The sequence below is a fragment of the Alligator sinensis genome, unplaced genomic scaffold (assembly GCF_000455745.1).
Source record: "Alligator sinensis unplaced genomic scaffold, ASM45574v1 scaffold404_1, whole genome shotgun sequence".
Lineage (NCBI taxonomy): Eukaryota > Metazoa > Chordata > Crocodylia > Alligatoridae > Alligator > Alligator sinensis.
Window position 1 is genome coordinate 3,976,848 of NW_005841839.1, and position 27,207 is coordinate 4,004,054.

At 44.0% G+C, this 27,207-nt stretch overlaps 2 protein-coding genes across 4 annotated transcripts in view; one reads left to right on the forward strand and one right to left on the reverse strand.

Annotated features, from left to right (window-relative positions):
- Nucleotides 1-2,190, reverse strand: part of MSS51 (MSS51 mitochondrial translational activator) — a 14,378-nt gene extending 12,188 nt beyond the window's left edge. For both annotated transcript variants that reach the window (XM_025203798.1, XM_025203794.1), the window contains exon 1: nt 1,118-2,190. The gene's annotated coding sequence lies outside the window, so the exon portion shown is untranslated. The remainder of the gene's footprint in view (nt 1-1,117) is intronic.
- A 536-nt stretch (nt 2,191-2,726) lies between these two features.
- The window catches only part of CFAP70 (cilia and flagella associated protein 70), a 32,250-nt gene continuing 7,769 nt past the window's right edge, over nt 2,727-27,207 (forward strand). Inside the window, exons 1-21 of one of the 2 annotated variants that reach the window (XM_025203821.1) lie at nt 2,727-3,546; nt 3,760-3,850; nt 5,865-6,000; nt 8,556-8,742; nt 9,138-9,236; nt 9,471-9,550; nt 10,623-10,799; nt 14,639-14,821; nt 15,193-15,287; nt 16,969-17,068; nt 17,909-18,043; nt 19,414-19,572; nt 19,963-20,043; nt 20,550-20,641; nt 22,659-22,719; nt 23,786-23,977; nt 24,440-24,571; nt 25,307-25,432; nt 25,935-26,068; nt 26,178-26,293; nt 26,465-26,584. In XM_025203821.1, the coding sequence (XP_025059606.1) occupies nt 5,869-6,000; nt 8,556-8,742; nt 9,138-9,236; nt 9,471-9,550; nt 10,623-10,799; nt 14,639-14,821; nt 15,193-15,287; nt 16,969-17,068; nt 17,909-18,043; nt 19,414-19,572; nt 19,963-20,043; nt 20,550-20,641; nt 22,659-22,719; nt 23,786-23,977; nt 24,440-24,571; nt 25,307-25,432; nt 25,935-26,068; nt 26,178-26,293; nt 26,465-26,584 (2,401 nt within the window). In that variant the 5' untranslated portion in view covers nt 2,727-3,546; nt 3,760-3,850; nt 5,865-5,868. The remainder of the gene's footprint in view (nt 3,547-3,759; nt 3,851-5,864; nt 6,001-8,555; nt 8,743-9,137; nt 9,237-9,470; nt 9,551-10,622; nt 10,800-14,638; nt 14,822-15,192; nt 15,288-16,968; nt 17,069-17,908; nt 18,044-19,413; nt 19,573-19,962; nt 20,044-20,549; nt 20,642-22,658; nt 22,720-23,785; nt 23,978-24,439; nt 24,572-25,306; nt 25,433-25,934; nt 26,069-26,177; nt 26,294-26,464; nt 26,585-27,207) is intronic. The other variant, XM_025203826.1, reaches the window with a different exon arrangement.

Genomic DNA, 27,207 nt, shown 5'->3' on the forward strand with positions numbered 1-27,207 from the left:
CTTTGGGCCTGTCTACACATACAGTTAGTGCACATAAATAAATTCTGGTGCAATCAGCTCTGGAATTTATTCATGTGCAGTACATGGAGCTCAGTCAAAGCAGTCCCAGCTGGCAGGCAGTTCTGGGAGTCAGCCTGTCAGCCTGGGGATGCTTTGACTGGGCTCAGTGTACCGTGCGGGGGCTAATTGGGGCATGAGGGTGCTTCAGCACAAAGCTAGTCAGCAGGCAGCCCTTGCGCTGAAGCCCCTCATGCCCCAGCCAGCCTGGGCAGCATCTACATGTGCACTGCTGTGCACAAAAAAACCTCCGCAGCAGGGTATTACTTGTATTTAAAAGTACTGTCTTGCTGCAGAGTTCATTAATTTCCTGCACCCTAATAGGGGCACACATGTAGACACTGGGCAGATCTACACAAGAGGTTACACTGACATAGTGATAAGCTACACCGCCATAGCTCATTGCTATGGCAGTGTAGTGTTGGAGGGCATGAACAGTAACACCAACACTACTGCACAGTAGCAACAGGCAAGTACTTCAAGCAAGTACTAAATGACTGCGCAGTCCGGCACACATGTAGACACACCTACTGAAATGTTTACTGTGGAGCTAGTCAGCTCCACAATAAACGTCTTGTGTAGACGTGCCCTCCCTCTCCCCAAATACAGCTCCTCTAACTAGTCAGAGCACAACCCTGATGCCCTGTAGAAATCAGTGGGTGTAACCCATATTAACAAAATGGTTAAATGCTTTTTTTCATCAAAACACACCTTAGCCCCTATATTACCCTGGAATTGTGTACAATTATCTAAGGGGAGAACATAATGCTTAGCACCTGAATATAAGGGTCAGAGGACTGTCTCTCCTCCCACCTGAATCCTCAGTCTGCTTTACTTGTAGACCCGTTTGTCAGAAAGGAAAAACAGAGAGATGTAACAGATCTCAAAATTACTCCAGGAAGAGGAAGACTATCAAGAACTAAATAGAGATGAGAGAAGAGGGGAAGAAAGCGATGAAAAGAGGGAATCTAAGGAGAAGGGTAAACTCTGAGCTGGAGAGAGTTAAACCACCTCTTCCCTGACTGTATATGTGGGAGGTATAGCATGTTCCAGGACTCACCTTCCAGGTGCTTTCTGTCCTCCTTTCCCTCTTCTTTTTCTTTTTTTTCTCCCACTCAGTGACTCCTTCCCTTGCTTGGGGCTTGTCTCTGGGCTGCAGCAGCCTGCTGTCTCCTGGAGTCTTTTCTGCTTCAATCTGCTGAAATGCTAAGAAGAACCTTTCAGTCTAAGAATATCCTGCCTGCCCAGACCCTTTCCAAAAAGAATGGCTTCTAGTGGGTAGAGTGACTGAGACCTCAGGGCTTGGCTCCCAGGAGGAACACGTGTAAAAACTCTTATCAGGTCTTCCCTAAAGGAACTTCAGAAACCCATGTCACACTTGCCCCCTGCCTGAAGAGGCAGTGCAGTCCACTACCCTTGAGCTGACCACACTGTTTATCCCCCAATCTACCCCTGTGCTGGGCTGGTGAGTATCACCCACCCCACTCCACCCATTCACTGTGCTGGAGGACTGTGTGTATGACCCTGCTCACCCCTGTGGAAGAGAAGAGAAAATATCTACCCTATCCCATGCCTTTCCCATAGCCTAGGATACTGTGCAACATCCAGTTCACCCTCATTCTGATGCCCCATTCCTCACGTACCATGTAGCGCTTCATCCTGCAGGGAATCTGTGGCTTGCGAGTCGAGTGCATCTGATAATTTGTTACTGCTCTCTCCACTGCAATATGACACTAATAAAATTACTGCTGCATTCGCTATTAGCTCTGCTATGACTTTCTCTCCCAGAGACCTAAGGAATAGTACTGTGACAACCACAGTTGGCTCAATAAAAAATATCACCTGCACCAATTCTTGCCTCTGTACAAGGAAGGTATTCACAGCTAAGGATTCCCCCTCCTTTTGATAATTCTCCCTGGATGTTATGCAACTGAGCTTGGTGAAGAATCTAGTTTCTTACAGCTATATCCCATGTCCTGCAGATCAAATACAACGATCCCCAGGTAAATCCTCCACTTTTTACCAGCTATTCTCATTCCCTTCCCTCCACCCTCATGTCTCTCATGCTTTGACTACAGCCACTTTCATTCCCCCTTCCCTCCTATCTGTCGCTCACCTACCGACCACCTCAATTTACATTTTAACTGACTGGCTTTCTTGCATATGTACTTTCTTGCATATGGGAAATATTTTTTTCCAACTATTTAAGTTGGTCTAATAAAAGATATCAGATTCACCCGAAGAGCCTCATCTGCCTATGTATGTCCTTACACCAACACAGCTATACTGGACACCCTTGCAAATGTACTGGCTTCTGGCTGCTTTACCACTCCATCCAGGAAGACCACAGATCATCTGCTGATGTTTCCTCAGCCTGACAAAGGGTGTTTGCGCCCAAAAGCTTGCTAAGAATTTTCCAACCATTTGAATTGGTCTAATAAGAGATATTGGATTAACCCAAAGAGCTTTGTCTGCCTATGATCCCCATCAATGAGTCTCAGAAGTAAAGGACCCCATCCTGTCTGGCTGTCAGGACCTCTCAGTAGTGTTTCATTCCTGGTGCAAAGCCCTTCTTTTCTATAGCATGCGTGTTCCCCAGCGCGGTGCCTGCTGCAACGGAGAAGGATGTGTCTTTACAGTGTTGCAAACTCCCATGATCAGGTCAGGAGTCTCATGATATTGACTGTTGCTCTAAAGCCCCAGTTCATGGAGCAGTTTGATTATGTGAGCTCTTCTGTATTTGCTTTTTTTTTTTTTTTTAATGTCTGATCTAGGCTTTGCAGAGAAAAGAATGAGAAAGGCCCTGAAGGAATCAGACTCCAGAAGGGGCAGGAACTGGTGCCAAATGTACTTTTTTTTCAAAATCCCTTGCTTTTTAAAGTGAATCGTGATTTTGGAGCCTGCCTCGCGGTCTGCAGGCTTGGTGGTGTTCTACTGATTTGACTGCGACGTGTCCAAGGCTGCAGCATCAGTCAGGGACCGTCCTTAAATGAAATCAAGAGGATCCACCCAGAGCCAGGACCGCGCGGCTCCCGGCCCGCTCTCGGCATCGCAGTCACGAGGACGCGGCACCATGCCCGTTCAAACGAGCCCCCAGGGCACCGCACGTGAGGGCACCGCCCCGTCGCCTGCAGCCCCATGAGGTCAAGGCACGTTTCCATGACGTAGCCATGTGAGGTCACCGTGCGCTCTGCCAATACACCCAGGCGGGCGGGATCTCGTGTGCTGCGACTGTGCGGTCCGGTGAGGATGCAGGAGCGGCTGTGGCCCGCGGACTTCGGGCTACGGGAGGTCTACGGGCGGGCCCCAGGCCCGTGTGCGGGACCAGGCCCACAACCAGGCCGCTGCCCGGGCTCCAGCTCCGGTGCCCACAACAAACATGGCGACGGCAGGCTCTGCTCCACGTCACGTGACCCCCAACGGCCAGCCCCGTGCGGACCGGCGAGAGCAGGGCCGTTGCTGTGGTTACGGCGGACAGGATGGGCTCAGGTAGGAGCCGCTGCACCTTCCCGGGGGCGGGGCGGGCCCCGCACCCCCCCCCCCCCACCCCCGCCCCCCCCGCGCCAGGGCACGGGGTCGAGGAGCGCCTGCGGCCGGGGCGTGGGGGCACCAAGCACACGAGCGCGCTCTCTGCCTCGGACCCTCCCCGCCAGTCTCGGCATTTCCAGTCACCTTCTGCTTTTCTCTTCCCTTGTGGCACAGGCTGAGTCGCCGACATCGACTGACTCGCAGACTGAGCTGGGAAAGCAGGGCCGCTGACTATACGACGTGCCGTCAAATGCACAAAATAAACGTACAGACGCTTTTTAAAACGTATCCTTTATGACAGTTTCCTTGTGTGTTACCCTTATACTGGGGCTGCCCTTTTAACACACTCTTTGATTCCCAGGAAACCAACCTAAAGCAGATAGTTCCTGTCAGACCTCTCTTCAAGCTCATAACTTCTCCAAATCAAAGTCCCCGGTCACAGACACTGTTTCCTAGTTGCAGAGATCAGACAGTAGAGATCAGGTAGTCCGAGTACTGAAAGAGCAAGAACTACCTCTTAGGAGAACACTTAGATACATTTGTATTCAATTTATATCCCCAAAGGCAACACTATATGACTGTCTTCAGTTTCATACCTAATATAATAAATAAACATGGACTGTAAGCTGTGAGCCCTGGAAAAATACCATAGGTGAATGATATACAGCAAATGCCAGGTTGTTTATTGCAGTGCCAGTGAACTATCATATGATGAAATGCCTGGGCTCATAGGACATACGTTATAGATAAGGTCAACATGTTCAGACATTTTGGACAATCTTGCCTGTCAGGCTGACATCCCTTAGCTAATTCATAGTTTTGCTGTTGGATTTTGCACAACATAAAGAGCTTTAGATTACCTGGCACTGTTGATTAGCCAAGATAATAAAATCTAATCACTGAAGATATGCTTTCACTGCTTAGTTTTAGTATTATTTAGCATTTATATCAGGGCAGTGCTTAGAAGTCCTAGGCAGGTGAGAGACTTACTGTTCTGGCCAGGGTACAAACACGCCATCAGTGGCAGTGCCCCAAAGATTTAACAGTTTTAAAAAGACCCATGGAACAGGTGTGTGAGTCAGAAAAGGAATGAAGTGGAGAGGAATGGATCACAGCAGTAAAAGCTATGTGTGTATCTGGGAAGCTGCACGCTGATGTCATTAGCTAGTGCAGCGAGAGGTTTGGCATATCTTACAGTCCTACTAGGGTTCATATTATTTATTGTTAGATTTGTGTTCATATGGCTTCTGGAAGGATAGTGCTAATGTATCCAATCTGATGCAAGGCAATCATATTTTCAGAAGCAGTCTAGTTCTGTAGGCCTTGGTTTTTATGGTAGCTGAAGATATTGGTGGATGTGAGATCAAAGGCAGGTATTTCTGTGTCATTTTTCAACCACCTAATTCCATTCAGAGACTAATACAGTCTCCTAGTGTAAGCTATAGTAGCCTTTGAGCTGGCAATCAGAAGTGACAAAGTGCAGCTGCATTTGGGACGTGTCCTCATACTGAGGTAAAGCAGAGAGGGTTGGAAAAGGGGAATTTCTGGGTAGCCTGTTAAGCCTGCTTTCTGGTTGTTTTGAGCTCCTATAGTGGAAACCATTCAGAGTGAGGGACCTGTTTTCAGAGGTGCTTAGGACCTGTGGATTTGGAGACAACATGATCCCTGGGGCACAGGCACCAGGCAGATAAGGGGCACAAAGATACACAGCCAAAGATGGTTCTGTGTCTGAGAGACAGCACTTAGTAACAGTGCCCTAAACCTAACATGCAGCCATGTTTCAACAGACAGTAAACCCTTGCAATTTTAAAGGCATTGTGTATCTGACCATAACACATACAGCACCAGATACCCCACACCTATTTGTATATGCTTTCTGCTCATTCCCACTGCAATTACACTTTTCATGAGGCACTTTTCACTTGGAGTGTGCAGTCAAATCAAACTACATTCCAAAATGAGTTTGATTGTGATGCATACACCAGATGCTTTATGGGCTGTTTCAATATTCATGCCTTGTCAGGAAGTGATTCCAGCAGGACTTGAGCTCTGGCCTCTGGAACTGTAGCAGGATGTCTTCAATGCTCTGTCTTGGTCTGTGTACCATTAACATTATATGTATTAACTAGGAGAGGGGGCTATGTTTAGAGAAGGAAGGAGAACTCGCATAAAAATAATAGCATTGTTGAGGGCATGGGTGGCTGTGCTGAGTTTGTGCAAAGCAGAATCCATCAAAGATGTTACTAGAATGTTTCACTGTAATGTTCATGTTCCTGTAGAGACATGGCTGCCCCTTTCGGGCAGTCTGCCAAAAGAGGATCCCTAGCTGTTGCTATTCCTCCTCTTCAATCTACTGAAGCATCGCTGATCCCAGTCAAATCAGTGCAGATCACAGTGTTGGAGGGGCATGACCTGGTAAAGTATTCTGAAAATGTCTCAACTTGTCTGTCAGTAACTTTATCTCCGTTAGTAGATGGGTCAGGAATGGACCTGCTTGTTGTGGACCCGGCAGAGGCATGGAGGGAGAACATATAATTGTGAGCCATCTGTTCTGACACCAGAAACTCAGTGTGGTTCATAATGTCACAGTATGGCTGTTGGTTCCCCACTTGTGGTTAGTCCACATATAGAGATTTGCATTCTCAAGCTCTTTCAGTCCCCACATCACTTGCCAGGGTGATGAGCTGCCTGGACGTTAATATGTAATGAGTTCTACTGTTCCCCCTCTTACATGATTATCTGTATATATAATGTGGCCTACCATGCCTCTTCCTGCAGTACTATGTGTATATGGACTGTGTTCGTCCCTACAGGGTGTTCTAAGCAATGTACAATGCAAATTATGCAAAAAATATTGTTGTACTAACATGTTCCTCTTCTTCCACAACTAGCATAGCATAGAGACAAACACACATGAAAGAGATGTTTAAATCTTTCTTATTGTGCTCTGCTGTAGGGCCAGATTCTGGTTTCACTTTTAGTAAGGTAAATCCCAAGTGACCTCAGTGAAGTCAGTGCTTTTAAAGGTAATTTGATTACAGTGGAGATCCGAATCCAGTCTTTATGAGGCTTTTGCGTTATACGGGTGTCTTTACTGGCTTCTAGTAACAGCTCAGGAAAAGCTCTGAGTGCCTTTGAGGACAACTCAAACAGAAAAATGAAGAAAAAGTTAATAGTACATCCATGTGGGTATTTCATCCATAGTATCTAAGTATCTCTCCCTCAGTAATAAATTTACACACACAAGCCCTGGGAGCTAGGAAAATATGGATAGATTTAAAAAATACTAAAAATAATATAATGTCACTATATAAACCAATAATACAAGCTCATGTAGAATATCATGTTCAGTTTGGGTCATTCCATCTCCAAAAGGATGTAGCAAATATAATGAGGGCCAAGTTACAGGCAATAATAATGATGATAGGTCTGTAAAAGCTTCCAGATAAAAGGAAATTGAAAAAGATGGGGAATGTTGGGTTAGAGAAGAGATGCATAAAAAGAGTAGGGTAAATAAATAAAATATAGCAGACAGTCTAGGAAAGGTAAATTGAGGACTTGTATTTAGCTGCTCTAGTCTTCAAAGAAGGAAATAGCGAAATTAAAGTGCAGTAAATTTAAAACTGATATAATGAAATCCTTTTTTATACACTGCACAACATGCCCATAGTATAGAGCATTTTACTACAATATGTAGAAGCAAAATGCTTAGTAGGAATCAGATAAAGCAGGGGTTGTAAACCAGGGGTACATGTACCCCTAGGGGTACTTGGAAAGGTCCTAGAGGGTACGCGTGGGCGAGCAGGGACAGAGCACCACCACCCCGCACCACCACCTTACATGAACAGGGCCAGGGAGGCAAGGGCAATGGTGCCCCTTTGCAGGTCGCACAGGCACCATCTGGCTGGGCAGACGTGGGAAGGGGAGGGGGTAGCTCGCACATGGTGGCTGCCACCACCATCCACCACCCTGCGCCGCCGCCCATGACCCTGCATCGCTGTTATGCACCGCTTTCCGATGACTGGTCGCACGTGCGACTCCATGGGCTGCTGATGGGCAGTGTGTGATTGGCCGGGTGGGAGGCCCATCAGCAACCTGTGGAGCCACATGTGTGGCCAGCCATGGAAAAGTGGCACACGAGGTGCGGGGCAGTGGGTGGCGGCCACGGCTGTCCCTGGCGGGGGGGCACGAATCACGCTTTGGGAGGCCCTGCGGACAGTGCCGTGCAGGCCCTGCCACAGTTCCATCACCTGCTGCGGGCGGGTCCCCCCCCCGCCAACACTGCTGCCAGCTTCTGTGGGCGGTCGCCAGCCCCCGCCTCACCACTGGCTTCCATGGGTGGTCACCACCCCACTACCCCAGTTTTTCCATAGCATTTCTTCCAGTATCTTATATGATACTGGTCATTGTCAGTGAAAGGCTGCTAGGTTAAGTGAAACCCTGCTCTAGCAATTAGTGTGTTCCTATGTTTAAGAAAACCTTTAAAAACACGTTCAGAACTGGACCCTTCTTTAAAGCCACTACTGCAGTAGTTTTCAAACTTTGTTCTGCAGAACCCAGGGGTTTCATGATAGGTTGTCAGGGATTCTGCAAAGAGATTGTGAGTAATGGAGTGGGCCAGGCCACCTGGCTCTATGGTTATGGTTAGGAGTTCTACAGCAGCAGGAGTGATATGAACGAGTTCTGTGACTTCAGGAAGTTTGAAAACCACTGCACTACTGTAAAGTAAAAGGAGCCTACAGATTCCAAATACTAAATATCTCCAGCAAAGTTGCTGAAATTGCCACTAGATATTAACTCAGCTATACTACTTGTGAGCTACCTCTTAACACCTTACAAAAAGTGGAACCTTTCTGAAAACAGTTATGTATTAGTATTTAATCTCTTAGGATTTGCATGCAGTTTGAAATATGCCTTTCTTATAAATTAAATTAAATAATTAACCCTAATGATTGTTTGTGCTTGATTAGAAAGGTGTAAAAGGAGAAACTCCAGTTACATATGTTCGTGTAGAATATAATGGCACAACCCTGGGCGATTCCTCAAAAACTGATGTTTCTTCCACTGGAACAGTGATATATAATTTCACCACCAGCTTCGACTATAACCCTGATGGGCCTAACTCTTTGGATGACATTGCACACAAGCCCATATTCTGTACGTAACTGTCTGTTAGCTATGCATTCAGATTCACTGACAGGAGAGGAGATCTTGCCCAAGGCCTCTCAGCAAGGCCATTGCCATCTGCTCCTACTAGAAGTCTCTTGTTAGAGAATGGAGTAGGAGTATCATCTGTGAGGAGCTCTAAGCTCCTCCATTTTCATCCTCTTCCTGCAAGAGGATGTGGAGAATGTAGCGTGTGAGCACTGGTAACAGACAGCTCTCAACCATTCTGTTCTCTTCTGGCTCTGAGGAACAGAATAGGAACATTAGCCAAAAGCTAATACAGTTCCTCACTTTTTAAGCACCCCTAATGACATTGTTTTCAGTGACTGTTTTAAGATGATTGAGCAACTTCCATAGAGTCTGGTTTTTTTTTTCCTTTTTGCCAGTGACTGTGATTGAAGTCTTGCCAAAGGAGAAGAGGCAGAAGGATGAGAAGACTGTGGCTCTTGGCCAGGCTGTTGTTGACCTCCTACCTTTGCTTCAAGGTGCAGTGGAAACTTCACACTGTCACCTCACCCTCCTTTTACTTTCCTTGCTTTCTTTGAAGCTGTACCATAAACTTTTTTTCATAAATCCTCATTTATTGACAAAAATATCCAGTTCTCTAAGAGGACTATTCAATGAGGGGGGCAGATACCACAGCTTTTTCTGTCAGTACACAATTTCTCTATAAGAGAAGTTTCAGGCTTTATGCCATTTCCATCTTTATTTCTTCATAGGCAAGTGTTCATTTGAAGCAACTGTTCCATTGCATGCAGCACCTGGTTCTCCAATGGAGAACTTGCGCCCAGATGCCAAGGTATGTGGAACTTTGCTGGTTCATTCATTCAGTAATTCAGTCATTCAGCTGCCTATTGCTTTTTAGTTAAACACTGTTTTTCTCAGTAACTGTGACTTTGCCTCTTTGCACATGAAATGTTAAAATCATACATATAAAAATACAGGGACCTCTTCTATTCCCATTGAAGAATATCACAAATTTTCAACTGATAATTAGATCAGAAGTGAGCCCATAAATACTATTGTTTGTCATTTAAAAAGCAGTTGAAAGAACAATACATTTGCAAAGTGAAGTGTTGAAAAATCAGAAATTGGCAAAGATGAGGTTGCTTGTATAACATTTACTCTCTTCCTTTGTGCAAACTAAATGCTTGCGATTATGCAGTAAGGACTATTTTCATGTGGCATCCCAGTCTCAGCTTACAGGCTGAGCAATATTCAATGAGCAAAGCAGAGATATACAGTGAATGTAATAAAGTTTATGGGGAAATGGGCCTAATTCTGACCAAATTCTGTGTGCAGTTACTAGTGTAAATTCGTTAAATCAATGGACTTCAAATTTACACTAATGCATTTGAAAACATATTTTTGCTGTTAGACTGATCAGCTACATGTAATAAATAAGGCAAGAGTCTACCCGTTGAACAATAGTGATAATAAACATTGAACACCTGCAGGCCATCCATCCTTTATTGTGAGTATGTGCCTAAATAATCATATAGGTGGATAAAAGGGGTATAGCTAGGATTGCACTTACAACCTTAGGTTTGGCTTCTCTTGAATTCTTTGTACAATATGTTGCAGCCTTAGTGTTCTTTCAGTAGAGCTGGTTTTATTTTCCTGTTTCAAGACACTGATGTTTTAAGTAGGAGATTGTTTCAAATTAAATGCAGTGGTCACAAGATGACCATATGATGCCTTTATCTCACAATACTGTTATATTCTACTTCATTTAAATCAGTAACTATTACAACATTATAAATTCTCCACTTAGGTATCTGCCTGCTTTATGTGCACACAGGTGTATTTGAACTTTTTACCAGTTGCTTTTTTTAGCAGGTAATGTCAGTTCCCTTTGTTCTTACCTGCAGTGTGCCCTCGAAGTGGCAGTGTCTGTCCAAGAGTCCCTGCTTTCTGCAGCTCAGCTGTCAGGTGGCAATCTCCTGAGGGTTACACTGGAGGCTGCTTATTCCATCCCTGATGCATTTATTCCCACAGGACCTCAGCAGAACTATATGGTTTCCTTGCAAGTGCCAACAGCTGGAGAGGTGAGGGCATGCAAAGACCTAAAACACTGACATGTCAATGAGCTCTTTGTACATATCCAGCTACATGTCTTTGCTTTTGTGGTTCACTTTTTCAGGATGTTAGTCCGCAAGTGTACAAATGTACAATAGGAGTGAGGGCTAGAGCACTCCAGTGGCAGAGGTATTAACTGATGTCCCCACTCTCTATTCCTGACACCCCTGGATTTTCCTGCCATGCCTTGGTCTTAAGTAATAGAAAGGGTGAATGGGGTGAAAGGAAAGAATTGGTGGGGAATGTAGTATAGTAGATAGCAACTTAGGCAGCAGCAAACACAAGAAGATCGAGTTCAGGATCCTGAAGAAAGGAAGGAAGGAGAACAGCAGAGTAAGGACCTTGGACTTCAGAAAAGCAAAGTGACTCACTCAGGGAACTGATGGGCAGGATCCCTTAGGAATCCAGTCTGAGCGGGAGAGGAGCCCAGGAGAGCTGGCTGTATTTTAAAGAAGCCTTACTGAGAGTGAAGGAACAAACCATCCTGATGCACAGGAAGACTGGCAAGTATGGCAGAAGACCAGCTTGGCTTAGCAGCAAACTCTTCAGCAAGCTAAAACACACAAAAAAAGCTTATAAGAAGTGGTAACTTGGACAAACAACTAGGGAGGAGTATAAGAGTACTACTTGGGCATGCAGGGATGTATTCAGGAAGGTCAAAAAGCAATTGGAGTTGCAGTTAGCAAGGGACATGAAGGGTAAGAAGAAGGGCTTCTACAAGTATGTCAGCAGCAAAAAGAAGGATCAGGGAAAGTGGGTTCCTTACTGAATGGGGGAGGCAAACTCATGACAGAGGATGCAGAAAAGGCTGAAATACTCAATGCCATTTTCACTTCAGTCTTTACAGGCAAGGTGAGCTCCCAGACTACTGTACCTGGCAGCACAGTTTGGGGAGGAGGTGAGCAGCCCACTGTGGCAAAAGAACAGGCTAGGGACCATTTAGAAAAGCTGGATATATGCAAGTCCATGAGGCTAGACAGAATGCATCTGAGGGTGCTGAGGGAATTGGCTGATGTGACTGCAGAGCCATTGACCATCATCTCTGAAAACTCAGAGTTATCAGGAGAAGACCTGGATAATTGGAAAAGGGAAAATATAGTGCCCCACTGCCCATATTTAAGAAAAGGAAAAAGGAAGATCCAGGGAACTAAAGACCAGTCAGCCACACCTTTGTCCCTGGAAAAATCATGGAGCAGGTCCTCAAGGAGTCCATTTCTAAGCACTTGGAGGAGAAGGAGGTGATTAGGAACAATCAGCATGGATTCACAAAGGGCAAGTCAAGCCTGACCAATATGATTGCCATCTATGACAAGGTGATTGGCTCTGTGGATGCGGGGAGACTAGTGGATGTGGTATAGCTTGACTTTAGCAAGGCTTTTGATACAGTCTCCCACAACATTCTCACAGGCAAGCTAAGGAAGTATGGGTTTGATGAATGGACTGTAAGGTGGATAGGGAACTAGCTGGATCAGGCTCAGAGGGTAGTATTCAATGGCTCAATGTCTAGTTGGCAGCTGCTATCAAGTGGAGTGCCCCAGGGGTTGGTCCTAGGGCCAGTTTTGTTCAATTTCTTCATCAATGACCTGGAATATAGCTTAGAGAGCACCCTCAGCAAGTTTGCTGATGATACCAAGCTGGTGGGGGAAGGGGTGGGGGGGAAGAGTAGTAAATACACTGGAGGGTAGGGTTAGGATTCAGAGAGACCTAGACAAATTGGAGGATTGAATCAGAAAAAGTCTCATGAGTTTCAGTAAGGACAAGTGCAAAGTCCTGCACTTAGGACAGAACAATCCCATGCTCCACTACGGGCTGGGGGCTGACTGGCTGGGCAGCAGCTCAGCAGAAAAGCGCTAGGGGGTTACAGTGGACAGTAGGCTGAAAATGAGCCAACAGTGTGCTCTTGTTGCCAAGAAGGTTAACAGAATACTGTGCTGCATTGGTAGGAGTGTTTCCAGCAGATCAAGGGAAGTAATTATTCCCCTCTATTCAGCACTGGTGAGGCTACAGCTGGAGTACTGTGTTCAGTTTTGCGCCTCCCCCCTCCCCCCCCACTACAGAAAGGATGTGAACAAATTGGAGAGAGTCCAGCAGAGGGCAACAAAAATGATGAGGGGGATGGGGCACATGACTTATGAGGAGACAATGAGGGAAGTGGGCTTATTTAGCCTAGAGAAGAAAAGACTGAGAGCGGATTTAATAGCAGCCTTTAACTACCTGAAGGGTGGTTCTAAAGAGGACAGAGCTAGACTGTTCTCAGTGGTGGCAGATGACAGAACAAAAAACAATGGTCTCAAGTTGCAGCAAGTGAGGTTTAGATTAGATATTAGGGAAAACTGTCACTAAGAGGGTAGTAAAACACTGGAACAGGTTACCCAGTGAGGTTGTGGACTGTTCATCCTTGGAGGGTTTTAAGACCCAACTAGATAAAGCCTTGGCTGGGATGATCTAGTTGGGGATGGTTTTGCTTTGAGCAGGGGGTTGGACTAGATGACTTCCTGAGGTCCCTTCCAACCCTACTTTTCTATGATTCTATGAATGGGAACATACCTGGTCTTCATGGTAGCTTGTAGCAAGGGTTAAGGAAAGTCCTACTGGATGTCTTCATGGGGCTTCTCCTCCCCTACACCCTGCCCACACTGCTCTTGAAGAGGTATCTGCAGCTGATATTGGCAACTTTCCCTCAAGTCTGATCTCTCTGGTTCTCCTCTTTTCCTCCAGCATTGCCCCTTTAAGGGACACCCAAACACCCATTCTAAGGCATAGCCCCTTTAAAAGTCACCAGTCCCTAGAATAAACAAAGGTCCCAGAGTCAGTCCAATAAGTGTGATAGCCCTCCTCATCCTTGGTCTTCATTATTCCCTTTCCAGATCTATGGTTGTTGCCCATCTGGAGCCAGCCCAGCTGTTCATGTCCCTCTAGCCACACTGATTGCCACCTGCCAGTCCCTATTGCCCTGTGAGGGAGGAGGTTTCTGGTATAGCTCCCCTCCTCCAGACCTTCTCCAGTGCTTTTCCTCCCAGGCATGGATAACACTGACATCAAACATAAACACAAGCCCTTCTGGATACAACTAACTTCCTACCCAAACCTGGGTATGTATGCAGGGCCAACCTCAGCTGCTTTTCTTGTTGTCACCAGGCCTAGCACACCCCCAATCTGCTTCTCAGTCACAGGCCCCTCCACCAAGCTCTTTCCTGTTCAGTTTCCATGGCCAGACTGCCTGACCGCCTCTGGGACTGCCTTATATCTCTGTAGCCCTGCCCTCTTCCAGTCAGGTGACCCTCTGGGTTGCTTGCAGGTATTTTTTCCTAATTAATCCCATTATATAATTGGTATGGCACCCCAGTTACAGCTGTGCCCTGCCCTGAGCCTGCCCCCTGAGGCTCCCTATTACAACATGCAATGAATGCTTGTGCCTGTCATATGGATGTGTCCAGCTGTTCCCCTGGTTGCATGAAAATAGTGCTATTTGTCAGTGTCTTTTCAGTTCATGGTATATGAATGTTTCTTTGACTTGCCTCAAACCCGTTGCTTCCTGATTTCTGATGCCCCATAACAACTCCCATGTGCATGTGAATTAAAATGGTGCAGCTCTTCTTGTCTGTGTCTATTCATTCAGTTTGATGCTTGTATTTTCTAGATGCTTGGCCTGCAGATGCTGAAGCATGTTTTCCAAGCTGTGTCTCCATAATTCTGTTTTTGCTTGTTGAGCCTTGTGTTTTGCTTGTTGCTATGTAGCTCACAGCAGTGTGTATTTGGTTTTGCTCATACTCTGAATGAAAGTCCTCGTATTTTTCTTTCTCACTAGAAAGAATACCCCTTGTTATTCAAGAATGGGGTCTTGAAGCTTGGTGGTGAAAAGGAGCCATTACCTCGACCAAAAAAATGGCCTATTAGCAACATCTTGGCTCCAGGAGCTCAGAGCATTCCAGACTCCTTCATTGTTGGTGGCTCCTATGAGGATGAGGATGGAGAACTTAACAAAACTGAGGTGAGGAAGAAATTTCCTTGGGCCAGTTGGTAGCAAGACAGCCAGGGTAATTGAAATATTAATATATCATTTTAAGGATTTAGAGTGGGAGGAATGGGAATCATGTTGAGGAGAACATTCCTTACAGCACTGTTACAAGCAAGACTGCTGCGGACAAAAGTATATTTACCACTGATGGGCCTGGGAACTTCAGTAACCTTTCCTCCAGGGCTGATTGTTTGTACACTGAGCTGAATTCTGCAATACCTGGATTATTGCAGTTGTTTTCCCTTTTGAGGGGAAGAGCATTTCACTGCTATGATAGGCACTGCCCATCAGTTAGAATACAGGGAGCTGGCTGTGCATGATCTGGGAATCTTATTTTCTCCCAGGACAGGGAGTTTCGGATTCAGGCAGAGAGCGTAAAGAAGAGAATAGTTTGGGACGTGGAAAGACGCTGTTACCTAGAACCTGCAGCAGTACTCAAGTAAGAATGCCAAAGACAACTCTTCCATCAAAAAATAGTTGGGAGACTGGATCAGACCCAGCAATGACCAGCACTGGATACTTTAGAGCAGGGGTGGGCAAAATGCAGCCCGCGGGCCAAATCTGGCCCATCAGGCCATTGTATCTGGCCTGTGGGGCCCCTAAAAAATTTAGTAAATTAATATTTATCTGCCCCTGGCTGCCTGTCATGTGGCCCTTGATGGCTTGCCAAAACTCAGTAAGCAGCCCTCTGCCTGGAATAATTGCCTGTCCCTGCTTTAGAGCAATGGGGGACAACCTTTTTGGCAGATGTGCCACAAATTAGGCCCCACACTTTCCCTGAGTGCCACTCTGATTCCCTTCCTCTGCCTGATCTGCTTCTTTGCTTTTTGCTCCCTGCCCAATCTGCTGCTCTGCTTCCTGATTTCTGGTCTGTGTTTCTTGCCCAATCTGATGCTCAGCTTTCTGCTTCCTGCCATTGTGTTGTCTGTTGTCTTCCCAACTGCCACGGGCCACACACAGAGGCTTCCCCTGACACTTGTGGCACTCATGCCAGAGGTTGGCAATCCATGCTTTAAAAGAAGGTTTCCATGCCCATGGGTAATCTGCACCTATAAAGGGCTTATCCTAACATTAACAGATATTTGCTGAAATTCTGAATTGTGAGAATGTTAAATGCTTTCCTGTGCTCTTTTTCAAAGAACATCTAACATGAACTGTAACAACTCTGGACATTCCTGTTGTCAGTATAAATGTCCAGTCCTCCTTTGAACCTCGATAAATTCTTGGCCTCAGTAACATCCTGTGTCAATGAGTTCCACAGTTTAATAGCACATCTGTTGTGAAAGTGTGCCCTTCTCTATGTTTTATGAATTTACTGCTTTTCAATACCATTGGCTTGCCCTTGTTTTCAGCTGTAAGAAAAGTAGAATGGGAGCTCTCAGTCTATCTTCTCTGTACAATTAATTATTTTATACACTTTTTCATGTACCCATTCTAAGACAAAGGAGGGAAAAGGATAGGGATCTCCATCATGCTTCAAAATGATCTGGCAATTAATACTGCACTATCTCCACCTCTGGCACTGTGAAGTGGGCAAAATGTGTGACATAAGTAACAGGGCTCCAATCCCAACATGCTCATGTTCTGAAGGCATATGGTCATTTGTTGAGTCCAGTGGAAAGGATACAGTGCAAATAGAGTGGAGTGCAGGGCTTATAGCAACATGGTTTGGCCGGGGGGGGGGAAGAGGGTGGCGCAGTGGCCCCTAAGAATATTTTGAAAGAAAGAGAGGGCTGGGACCACATTCACTGTGATGTGTTCCGGGTATAATGGGTAGCATGAAAAAAGGCAAGAGATGTGGTCTGTTTTACCAAAATCCTCTCTTTGAGCCTGACCAGCTCTTAGTTGAGGATGGATACTCTGATACCACAGCCCAAGCACTGTGACATGTCAAGAAAAGTAAGTTGTTGGAAAAGATGAGCTCTGAAGAAATCATCTTTTCTTTGATTGTCCCTTCTAAGATAAACTTGAGATAAAATGTTTTACAGGAGATACTGGTAGGTCATTTTAGACAATCATGCTACAGCTTTATCTCTTCCAATGGATCTTACTTCTAAATGGGACAGATTAATTTCTGCTTTAGTTTTTCTGTGTTCCAAAAGTCTCCCCCTGTATTGCAGTCTTCAGAAGCACATTGCAGAGAGCCGCTACTGGCCTGTGGAGATCACCAGAGTGCCTGTGGTTACTTCCACCAAAGGGAAATCTAGCAAGGCAGACAAGGTAAAAATATAGGTAAAAATACTCTGGGGATTTGTGTGTGCACATACTCTTATTTTTCGCCATTTCAGTTTAATGGTTCTAAGCTAAGAACAGGTTCTAAGTGGCAGAGGTGAGTTAGGGAAGACTAGAGGCTTTCATAATGAAGTAATTGGCTCTATAGAGCTGTTGAATAAATGTAACATTTCAGGTTGCTGTCCCCAGATTTAGTGTTCAAGATTTTTAGTAACATGGCCTTTGAAGAGGGGTCATTTGAGAACTTCAAAGTGACCAGCTGATCTTTTCTTTGGCCAAGGACTCATTTGAGCACCTGTCATACATTCTGGGATCCTTCTCTAAGATTGGCCATAAGATTTTACAGTGATGATTAACAATGTGCTTCCTTGTCCGTTGCAGCCAGAAGTCCCTCACAAGTCTGCCAAGACATTCTGTTTTCCAGCCAGATGGAAAGTATTTTCCATTTCCCTCTTCTTTGAAAGGGGGGACCAGGATTCAACCTAGTAGAAGCCTAATAGATTCTGCAAGTAGATTCAACCTAATAGAAGCAGAGCATTTGTCATCAGTGTTGAAAATTCTCTGTGAGCCTTCAGAGATCGGGATAAAATTGAAATCCCAAGGACATAGGAATTACAGCATATTCTTGCAAGCTGCCATAAACTTCAGTGATCCAATGCTGTCAGCTATTTAAGAGCACACTTTTGTTTTGTGACCTTTGATTTAGTGGAGGTGGGTTTCATTAATATAGGAATCTGCAGTGAGGGCCTAAAAACTTTGTTTCCACAGAGAAAGGAACAGCCCTGAGAAGAGTCACTCAGGTAAACCAGTCTTGTTCTGTATTTCCAGGGAGATGATGATGGACAAATTTCCTTCCACGGCGTGGCTTATGTCAACATGGTGCCTTTGTTGTACCCCGGCGTGAAGCGAATACGAGGAGCTTTCCGTGTTGTTGCTTATCAAGTGTGTGAGGTGTTTGAGAAGGTAAGGTGGGCTGTGCACCATGGTACAGATGACATACCCTTCTGTGTTCATGCATTATGTGTCTGGAAATAGTTGGTACTATAAGAATGGTACTTCAGGCTTGTCTTTGTTTTAAAACAAGCTCTGAGACTTCACCGGATTTCCAGGTGATTAAGTCATAAAAAAAGCTACTAGGAACAGTTTTCTAAATGAGCAGACTTATTTCCTAGTATGAGACAGATGTTCTGAGTAGTGAGGTTTGGGGATAGACCCTTTGGACTTGTCTGGCTTTCTCTGTCCTGCAACAAGATGTAAAAACCTTTCCCTTACTCATGCTAGGCATCTACATGTACCCCACCAGTTGCTAATCTAGATGAGTGAGAGACATTCTCTCTAGGGAAAACGATGATTTCTGGATCAATGTAGTTACTACTGGGAAATGATAAAAATGTTAATTAATTAAAAGGGCCTCATTAGGATTATAATGTATATAGTGTTTTCAGATTTTAGCTTCTTTTTCTTCTTAACCCTCTTCATTATGTCATTATAGGCAAATGTTAACATTCATGTTTCCTGAAATTATAAGATGTTGAGATTTTGTTTCCATGTCTGTCTCAAAACAGGACAGATGTTCAGAAGAGAAAATAGTCTCTTCAGTCTCCTTATTGGCTGACTGCATTTCAGTAATTTCCCAAGTGGGGTCTAGTAGGTAGGAGCTGGATGAATACACAGATCTTTCATCTATCAGGCACATTATAACTTTATCCTTCTGGTAGTGTTAAGGTGATGTTGTTGTCATGATGGTCCAGAAGATATGTGAGAGGCAAGAATTTGTGTGGGTGATTATTATTATATTGGACCACCTGTACGGTTGGTAAAGGCATAGGCAAGTTTTTGGTTATCACAGTACCCTTTCTCAGGCTTCACAAAAATTCTTGCCTTTATCCTTCTGGTTTGTTGAAAAACAGGTTAGGCAGGCAGCTGTCTTTTCATCCCTGTTCCCCAGTACCTCTGCCTTGCTTGGGTAGTGTCCTCTTTCCCAGATAGTACATCCCACCAGCAGTTGCAGTTCTAAAGTGCTCTGTAACTTGTTTGTCTAGGGAATGTTTCAAGCTCAAGCCACTCTTGAGATTTGTCACCATCCCTTTACCACACCTCAGTTGTAACTTTTATGTAAGTGATAAGGAACAACACAATGTTTCTGTACAGAGGCAAAGTATTATTTAAAGCAACAAGCTTTTTAAAATGTTTAATGGAGACGTAATGATTCATCAGTGCACTCTGTGAGTGAGGAGATTAAGGCAAGAAGGATGGTGAAGTCCAGTTTACCTTAAAATGCATTTCATAAAATGCCTCAGATCCTTGACTTCTTCAATTTCCCTCTCTTTCAGACTAAATGTCTACTCAGTGTCTTCCGCGATCTTGGACATCAGATCAATTTGACCAAATTAGGGGCCACAGCTGCAGGAATCAACTCTCCTCATTCTAGAGCTGTGGCCAGTAGGAACCAGAAGGAAGATAAAGTGAGAGAGAAGGATGGTCAGAGAAAGGTAGGAACTAAAGAGAAACTACGACATAGTACTGAAGCTCCTGGGCCTTGCCCTGTTTGTATAAGACAGAGTAGCATGGAGAAGCCCCAAACTTGAAATACTGCATGCTTTAGGACAGGAGAAAGGCAGGGAGCTCAGCCCATTCTACACCTTTCTGAATGACTGAAAAGCATTCATTGCCTTAGAATTCCCCAGTACGTGATACATGAATCAAACGTATCATTGAAAATGGCTTGCCTCTCTAAAATTCATAGAACTGCAGAACCATAGTCAATAAATCTCTGCTAGTGTACATGCATTGCCCTTTTGGTGTGGCAGGGTGTGTACTAAACATGAGATGTGTGAGGACCTTTGAATCCTAAATAATCAACATTTTCTTTCTCTTAATAGATGTCCAATGCATTAAAACCTCAGGTATCTGAGACTGCATTAGAAATGGAAGGATCTGGATGTCAGAACTTAGAAGGACAGGTAATTATGTGCCCAAACCACATGGAAAGAATAATAGACCATTGTGGTATAAGCTGCAGTGATCCAGATTCTAACACTGTTTATGTGACTGACTTCTACTGGGAGAAAAGGTTGGGGGCTTTCCCTTTTTCTTGTGAACATAACAGGGAGATCTTTCTACTGATGCCTGTACGCAAATTAACAGTTGAGCAGGACATTGCTAAAAATAACTTAGAAGGGTACTTTAGTAGATTTTGCATGTAAGTTTCCTTCTAAAAAAAACTGAAGTGGCTGCACACATGGATTCTCCAAGGAGACTGATTGATTATACAAACCTAGACAATTCTCTTAAAGCTGTTTCTTTAACTGGATTTTACCAGGATTTAAAATGTTGAGGGCAGGTTAGAAAATATGATGTTGTCATAAGGGTCCATGGTAAAAGTCTACAGCTGTACATTAAGACTTCAGTCATGTTAGTCATTACACTAAAAATGGTGGCACTGACAGAGTAACATTTGTCTTCACAGCAATATACAGAAGCGGGGACATTCTTGGTGATGGAAATAGAGCTGGACAAAGCCTTGGTACCAAAGCGATTACCAGAGGAGCTTGCTACCCGGTGCGTGAAGGCAAGACTGTAATGTTAGGGTCACCATTTAGACAGGAAGCTCCTCAGGCCAGAGGCTCTTTAAAAAACAGTTCTGAAAAATGTCTCTGTCAGTACTGGTGCTACCTAAATAGTAGTCTTAAGGCTGATGCAAAGCCTACTAAAGTCAGCTGAAAGACTTCTGCCAGCTTTGGTGGACTTTGAATCAAACCACTTAAAAACTGGCAGCTAGCAAGTTAGGAAGATAGTCCATTTCACTGAGCCTTGTCTTTGTCTTTGTAGACATGGAGAACAGCACAGCATTGCTGTTCAGTCCTGGAAGAGCATTTCCATTTGAGGCTCACCAGGTCATGTCCTTATGTGTGGTATCCCATATTTTAGTTGGTGGTTGGCCTCCAGGTCACTGTATTTGCATGCTGTTCCTTGGTGTTCTGTCATCTCTGTGCTCTACTGTGTCCCTAGCATCATAGTCTTTCATTATGTTAGAGTCAATCTTGGACCTTGATTTAATATCCCACTCTCCTGACTTTGTCTTTTGCCTTATAAATCCTTCCATTTTACACCTGCCTTCTTTCAAAGAACACTTATCTCTACAACCTCCATCCTTCTAATGTCTGTTTCATTTAGCATCGCTTCTCTTAGTCTGTAGAGTAATACTTTCATTGTACTGTATCCCCAAATCAAGTGAACTTGTCATGGTTCTTTTTAATGTAGAATTCATGATATAGGAATGAGAGAATAAAGTAAACCAATGAAGTACAAGAGATGCAGAAACAGTATCTCACAAATACTCTCAGTAATGCATAAATGAATCATTAGACATTTAAAGGAACTGCTCTACTTAAAGAGGCCTTTGGCTCTTATAGCTTTGTATCCCTTAGGAATAATCTATCAGAGGAAGCCCTCTTATGACAATTTTCCTTCTGACATCATTTGTACTATTTCCTCTCCAGTATAACTTCCCTGAATTCAGTGCAATTAATCTGGATTTTACAGTGCTGTAACTGAAGTCAGAATTAAGCTCAGTATGCCCAACTAACTATACAAAACTGAATGAATTTGGGGCTGGACAGCTTCTTTCCTGGCTCCAGCTGACTGTCAGTTTGCACCCTGAAGTAAGCTGGTAGCAATGCAAATGTTATCCCTATATATGTCAATACCAGATCTTCTGAATCATGCCTTGTCTCAGTAATGTGCTCTAGCAGTGAATGCCATGGCTGTATTTCTAGGGCTGAGTTCAGGATTCAGTATTAGCCTTAATATATTTTTCCAGCTTTATTCATTTAATCATGTATCCTTAATGTTCTTTTTGCATTTTTCTCCTCATAATAAAATAAGGATGTGCATTATTCATTCCTAGAACTAGTCCTAGGTTCCCTAAGCTTTGTATTTAGAAACAACCACAGCCCATGATTTCTGTATGGCAGGAAGGGGTAGGTTAATGAGTTGACACATGCATTTTGAACATTTTTACAAACTTCAAGCATTTTCAAGGAATATTCCACACATCTGTCTAGGAGGGCATCAGAGAGCCAGACCAGTAATAAAATGCAGGAATACAAAGGGCCAGAGCAGTGGATTTGCAACAGAGGGACTAGACCTCAGACTCTAGATTAAGCAGGACAGGTAGGGCACTTTATTCCCAGACTTGGGAACTTTATTGTCATTTACAATAATACTACTTCACACATTTGGGCATAAATAAAAACCAGGACTTAGACCTCTAGTGGGGAATGAAGTCAGTGTTAATTACTGAAGAATTGATAATGATACTGATACCAAATATTGTCATATTGATACTGAATATAGTGATACTGATACTGAATGTAGCAATTTTGGTCAGCACAGAGTCACTTGTGAATCTGTGTAAGTTCTCTAATGACTAGTACCCAAATTTACAATGTCAGATCTGTAACCCTAGAACTACAGACTGACTATTTATGTCCACAACAGATTTGGGTTGTGTCCACAACAGATTTGGGTTACTTACTACCTGTTAAATAGGTTCCTTTCATCTTCTTGCATACAGAGTGAAGCAGATGATTCCTCCACGCCCTCAGCTTCCTTGCCGGACTGCAGGAGCTAAGAAGGTAAATAGAAAAAACTGTATTTTTTGCTTCCTTTCTCTTACTTGCCTCCACTCCAAAGGTGCCTGGTAACCCCCAAATATAAGATTTGTAAGAGAGATATTCCTTTCTGAACCACAGAGAGAATTATTTACAGATAGATTGTATTTACAGAACCTGTATCACACATTTGAAGAGACCATTCCTTATGTTAGGTTAGCTAGACTCAATAGACATTTAATGAAGGCAAGCGAGAAGAAAGGTGGAGGGGCAAAGCAAGAATAGTTGGTGGTCTTTTAAGTGTCAGAAGGTGTCAGATTGACAGTCATGGATACAAAAGCCCTCTGTATGTCCCCAGACTGTCACAAAATGGAAAGTACTGTTCTAGTTCCACCTCCCAGACCAGCCAAGGAGCCTTAGCTCACAGTTGAAAATGTAAGAGCAAAGTAGTGTCTTTCTGATCCTCTCAGTCCTTGGCTTCCCTGAGATTGCCAACAAAAGGTGTAGATTTTGTGTGGTTCTTGTGGGCATGATGTGGCTACTTGTTCACTAGAGATTGAATGGAACCGGTGATGGAGAGGCGAAAGATGGCAGTATTTGTATAACTGACACCAAATGCTGCTCCTAAATTGACTTGTGATATACTGCCTGGAGTACACAGAGTGATAAGTTTTGACCATGGCAGTATGGTCAATGGGACTTTGCCATTTATTTTATAGAGATTGCAGTCCCTGCCACAGAGGGATGGCAGACAAGTAAAAGGACTCCTAGTAGAATACATATATTTAATTGAAAGACAGCTAGGTTACCTTTGAAGGGGTGGTGATGTTTGAAATACTGAGTTTGGCTGAAAAAGGTACAGGAGTGTTAATTATAAAGAAAAAAATCTCCTATTTGCACTCAGGTGTCTTAGCTGTCCTCAAGGTTGATAGGAAAAGTTATAACAGGTTAACTTATTTGAGTTAAATGGATTTTAAATGGAGCATGTTCTCCAATATCAGTTGATTTCAAACTTCATGTTAAAAGTTACCTATAATATTGAATCCCAATACTAAACTCCTATTTCAGCTCAGGGTTGTTTGCTTCCTAGGCTGTGAAAGACTACCACAGTCAGATTACCAGTATTGCTGGAGCCATCCTGGATGAGTACCATGAACTGTTTGGGAGGCAGGTGACTGATGGTGCCATGATTGATCACCAGATCCTGGAGGAACAGAAGTGTCAACTCAACTATGAGCTCAATCACTCAGGAAAATACTTTGCTTTTAAGGAACAGCTTAAGGCAAAAACTTTCTTTAAATCTCTTAATTCCCTTCCTGACTTACCCTTCACAAAACAGCTTCTGTACTTTGATAGTAACTTAGAATATCTGATGCCGTCTTACAACTGTAGAATCTCTTCTAACTAGTCAGTGTCTTTTCTAGCTGGTACGTGGATTCTCAGCCTGGTGATCTAACAAGGAAGGCAGTTGGCCAAGCTTGGGTTACATGTCAGGAGACATCTACTACTCCACCAATGGACTTCACCAAGAAGGGCCATAGACTGGTAGAGAAGAGTGAAATTCACCTGTGTTCATTCCTTCTCTTCTTAACCAAAGCCATTCATGATACTTCTTCCTGAAAAATGCTTGCTGATTCAGACAAAAGGAAATTTGCCTTCCCTGCTTCTGCTATTGCCAGAAAGAAGCATAGTAGGGTGAAAAAGGTGGGTTTGTTCTCAAGTAGTTCCTTTTTGTTCTGTGCAGCATTCAGTGGTGAAGATTGTGAGAGAGAAGTACTTGAAGACAACAGCTTTCAACAACCTAGAGCAACTCCAAGCCTTCCAGAGTGAGCTGTACGTGTACCTCGTGGATCAGATGCACATTGCTCTGAACCAGGTAGGCAGACACCCAACCATGAAGTAACATGCTTGTAATGATGCAACTTGGAATACATTTGCTTCCTGAGGGAACTAAGACTTCCACTGCTTTTATGAGTGTCAGTGGAGCTTTTGGTTTTGTCTCCAGTGGGAGTGGGATCAGGCGCTTAGTGTCCAAACACAACTATGATAACTTGCAGAACCCAGAGACATTTTCACATCCGTTTTCTAAATATACACTGTCTAAATATGTCAAAGTTCTATTTGTGATGGAATCTGCGTGGAAGTGTACAAGGTGTAATTGATAAAAAGAGCTACTGGTGAGCATACATGTGAAGAGCACTGAGTAGGCTCCTGTGTGTAGTGCAGGTCTTCCAGCATGTATGAAAGACCAAAAATGAGTGTTGCCACATAATTTACCAGAGTAAAGAACTTAAAATGTTTTGTCCCATGTCAAGTAGCCTTGGATTTTAAGATTGAAAATATCTGGTACCAACAGCTCACCAGTATTAAATAGTGAGGAAACCTTCACTTGTGTGATAAAGGAAGCCTGAGGCCCAATATGGTTGGCAGTGATATACAGTTTACAGAGCCCCATTTGCCATCAGCAATTGGAATGATTTATAACCTGCATAGCCCAGCCTGAAATTCAGTGTACTTTATATTACACTGGATTTACAAATTCATCCTCACTAAATTTCTTCATGTTGATATTTTCTCTTTTTGTCTCCCTGGTCCTCCTGTTTCTTAACAGGTATTGTCACAGGATACTGCTGTTCCTACCCTACCCACTTTCGCAAGCTGTGAGCAGCTCCGTCTCTTTGCTCATGAAGCTGAAGTCATTGGGGACTATGAGCTGGCCTCTCTCTACTACCAGCAGGTGAGGGAGTTTCTTCCTTCCCTTTTCTCACCTCTCCTCATTCCAGTGATGGCAGTGGGGCTGGTGTCACCGAAAGGTAAGTTTTCTTGTGGCTGGTCATGTCACTGAGGGCTTTCATTTTGATGGTGAAAGGGAAAAGAAGTAACCAATCAATTAGCCCAAAGGGGGAATTGGTAAGAAATCAAAAAATTGTATCTATAAACAGTGAAAGAGAGACCTAGAAGGAGATCAGCAAGAAGGCTGGCTAAAGCTGGCTGACACCATAACACCAGGTGAAGGAAGCAGAGCCTGAGAGTAATCACACTGAAGGGTGATACCAGTAATGATCACTGCTTAAGAGGAATTCTAGCACTTAAATAAAGGCTGATGGTTGCTGGCCAAATGCTTGGGTCAGGGTAGGAAAAGGGAGATTGTCATACAACTGGAATGCATTATTCTAACCTTCCTGTACCTCAATATGACTACAGGACTTCTAACTACAGCAATTGTTTCTTGTACCTAGAGAGTAGCTCGTGACCGTCAGAATATCCAGTCCTGGCTAGATTATGGGGCTTTCTGCCTCCTGACAGAAGAAGACATCAAGGCTCAGGAGTGTTTTCGTGAGGCTCTTTCTCTAAACCCAAGTCATCTGTACAGGTACAGCTTGTTCTAAGTAGGTGGGATGGAAAAGAGAGGCATGTGTTCCATGCCATTGGTTTGATCAGTTATAGGGCTTTGTGGTTAACCTCTTTGTCTCCACCTCTAGCTTGCTTCTGTGTGGTATTGCAGCTGTCATGATGGAGCACTATGAAGAAGCAGAGATTTTCTTTGAGGATGCCAGCTGTTTGGAGCCATCCAGCATCCTGGCTTGGACTCTTTTAGGTATAATAATATTGACTGGAGATGTGCATTTGATATATACCATAGAATCTGTTGACAGCCCTTATGTTAATTCTTAACCCCCTACTAGCTCTGATGTAGAATGAGCAGGTATATGGAAGCCTGCAGTACAGGGGGGATGACTTCTGCTTGAGCATTTGTGTGTCTCCCCAGGGTTGTTCTATGACATCCAGGATAATGATATTCGTGTGGAAATGGCTTTCCATGAGGCTAACAAGCTACTACAGACAAGGCTGACGAAGGAGAAAACTATCACTGAAGCTGCCGAAGGAGGTGGAAAATGCTAGTCTCTCTCTGTTTTGGGTATAAAACCTGTTGCCTCTGGCCAGGATGAGACCATGCTGAGGAAGTAAGCAGTAACACCAGCAGCCAGCTCTGAATGTGGAGAAATGATGCGTGATGGCAAACCTGAGAGGAGAAGTAGAAAGGATATGAGGGAATATGAAATAGGAGGGAATATGAAATAGGATTTTGGGTAGACAGAATGCCAACTGTGAAAAATAGGGATAGATCTTCCATTTAAAATGAAGGCGATAGGGTCAGGGGCGGGGCTATTTCAGAGATTAGAAAGGGGATTGTAGTCTTCTGACTTTTGTCTTAAGAAACGGCTCCAATTTGCCCTCCTTTCCACCCCTGAGCCATCCACACTGAGTATTTCAATACTTGGCATTTCTGCTTTCAGTCAGGAACCTCAAAGCAATTTGCAGAACTGCATTTTTCATTTTAGAGATGGGAGGGTTTTAGTCTGCTCTGGGGTCTGTACAAGCAGTCTACAGCAGCAGAGCCAAGCAGGATCCCAGCCTGTTCATATTACCATTAGTACTCCCTCTTTAAAAATAAATAAATAAATAAATAAAAGCCCATTAAGAAAATCCATTGAAAACAGCCTCCTGCTG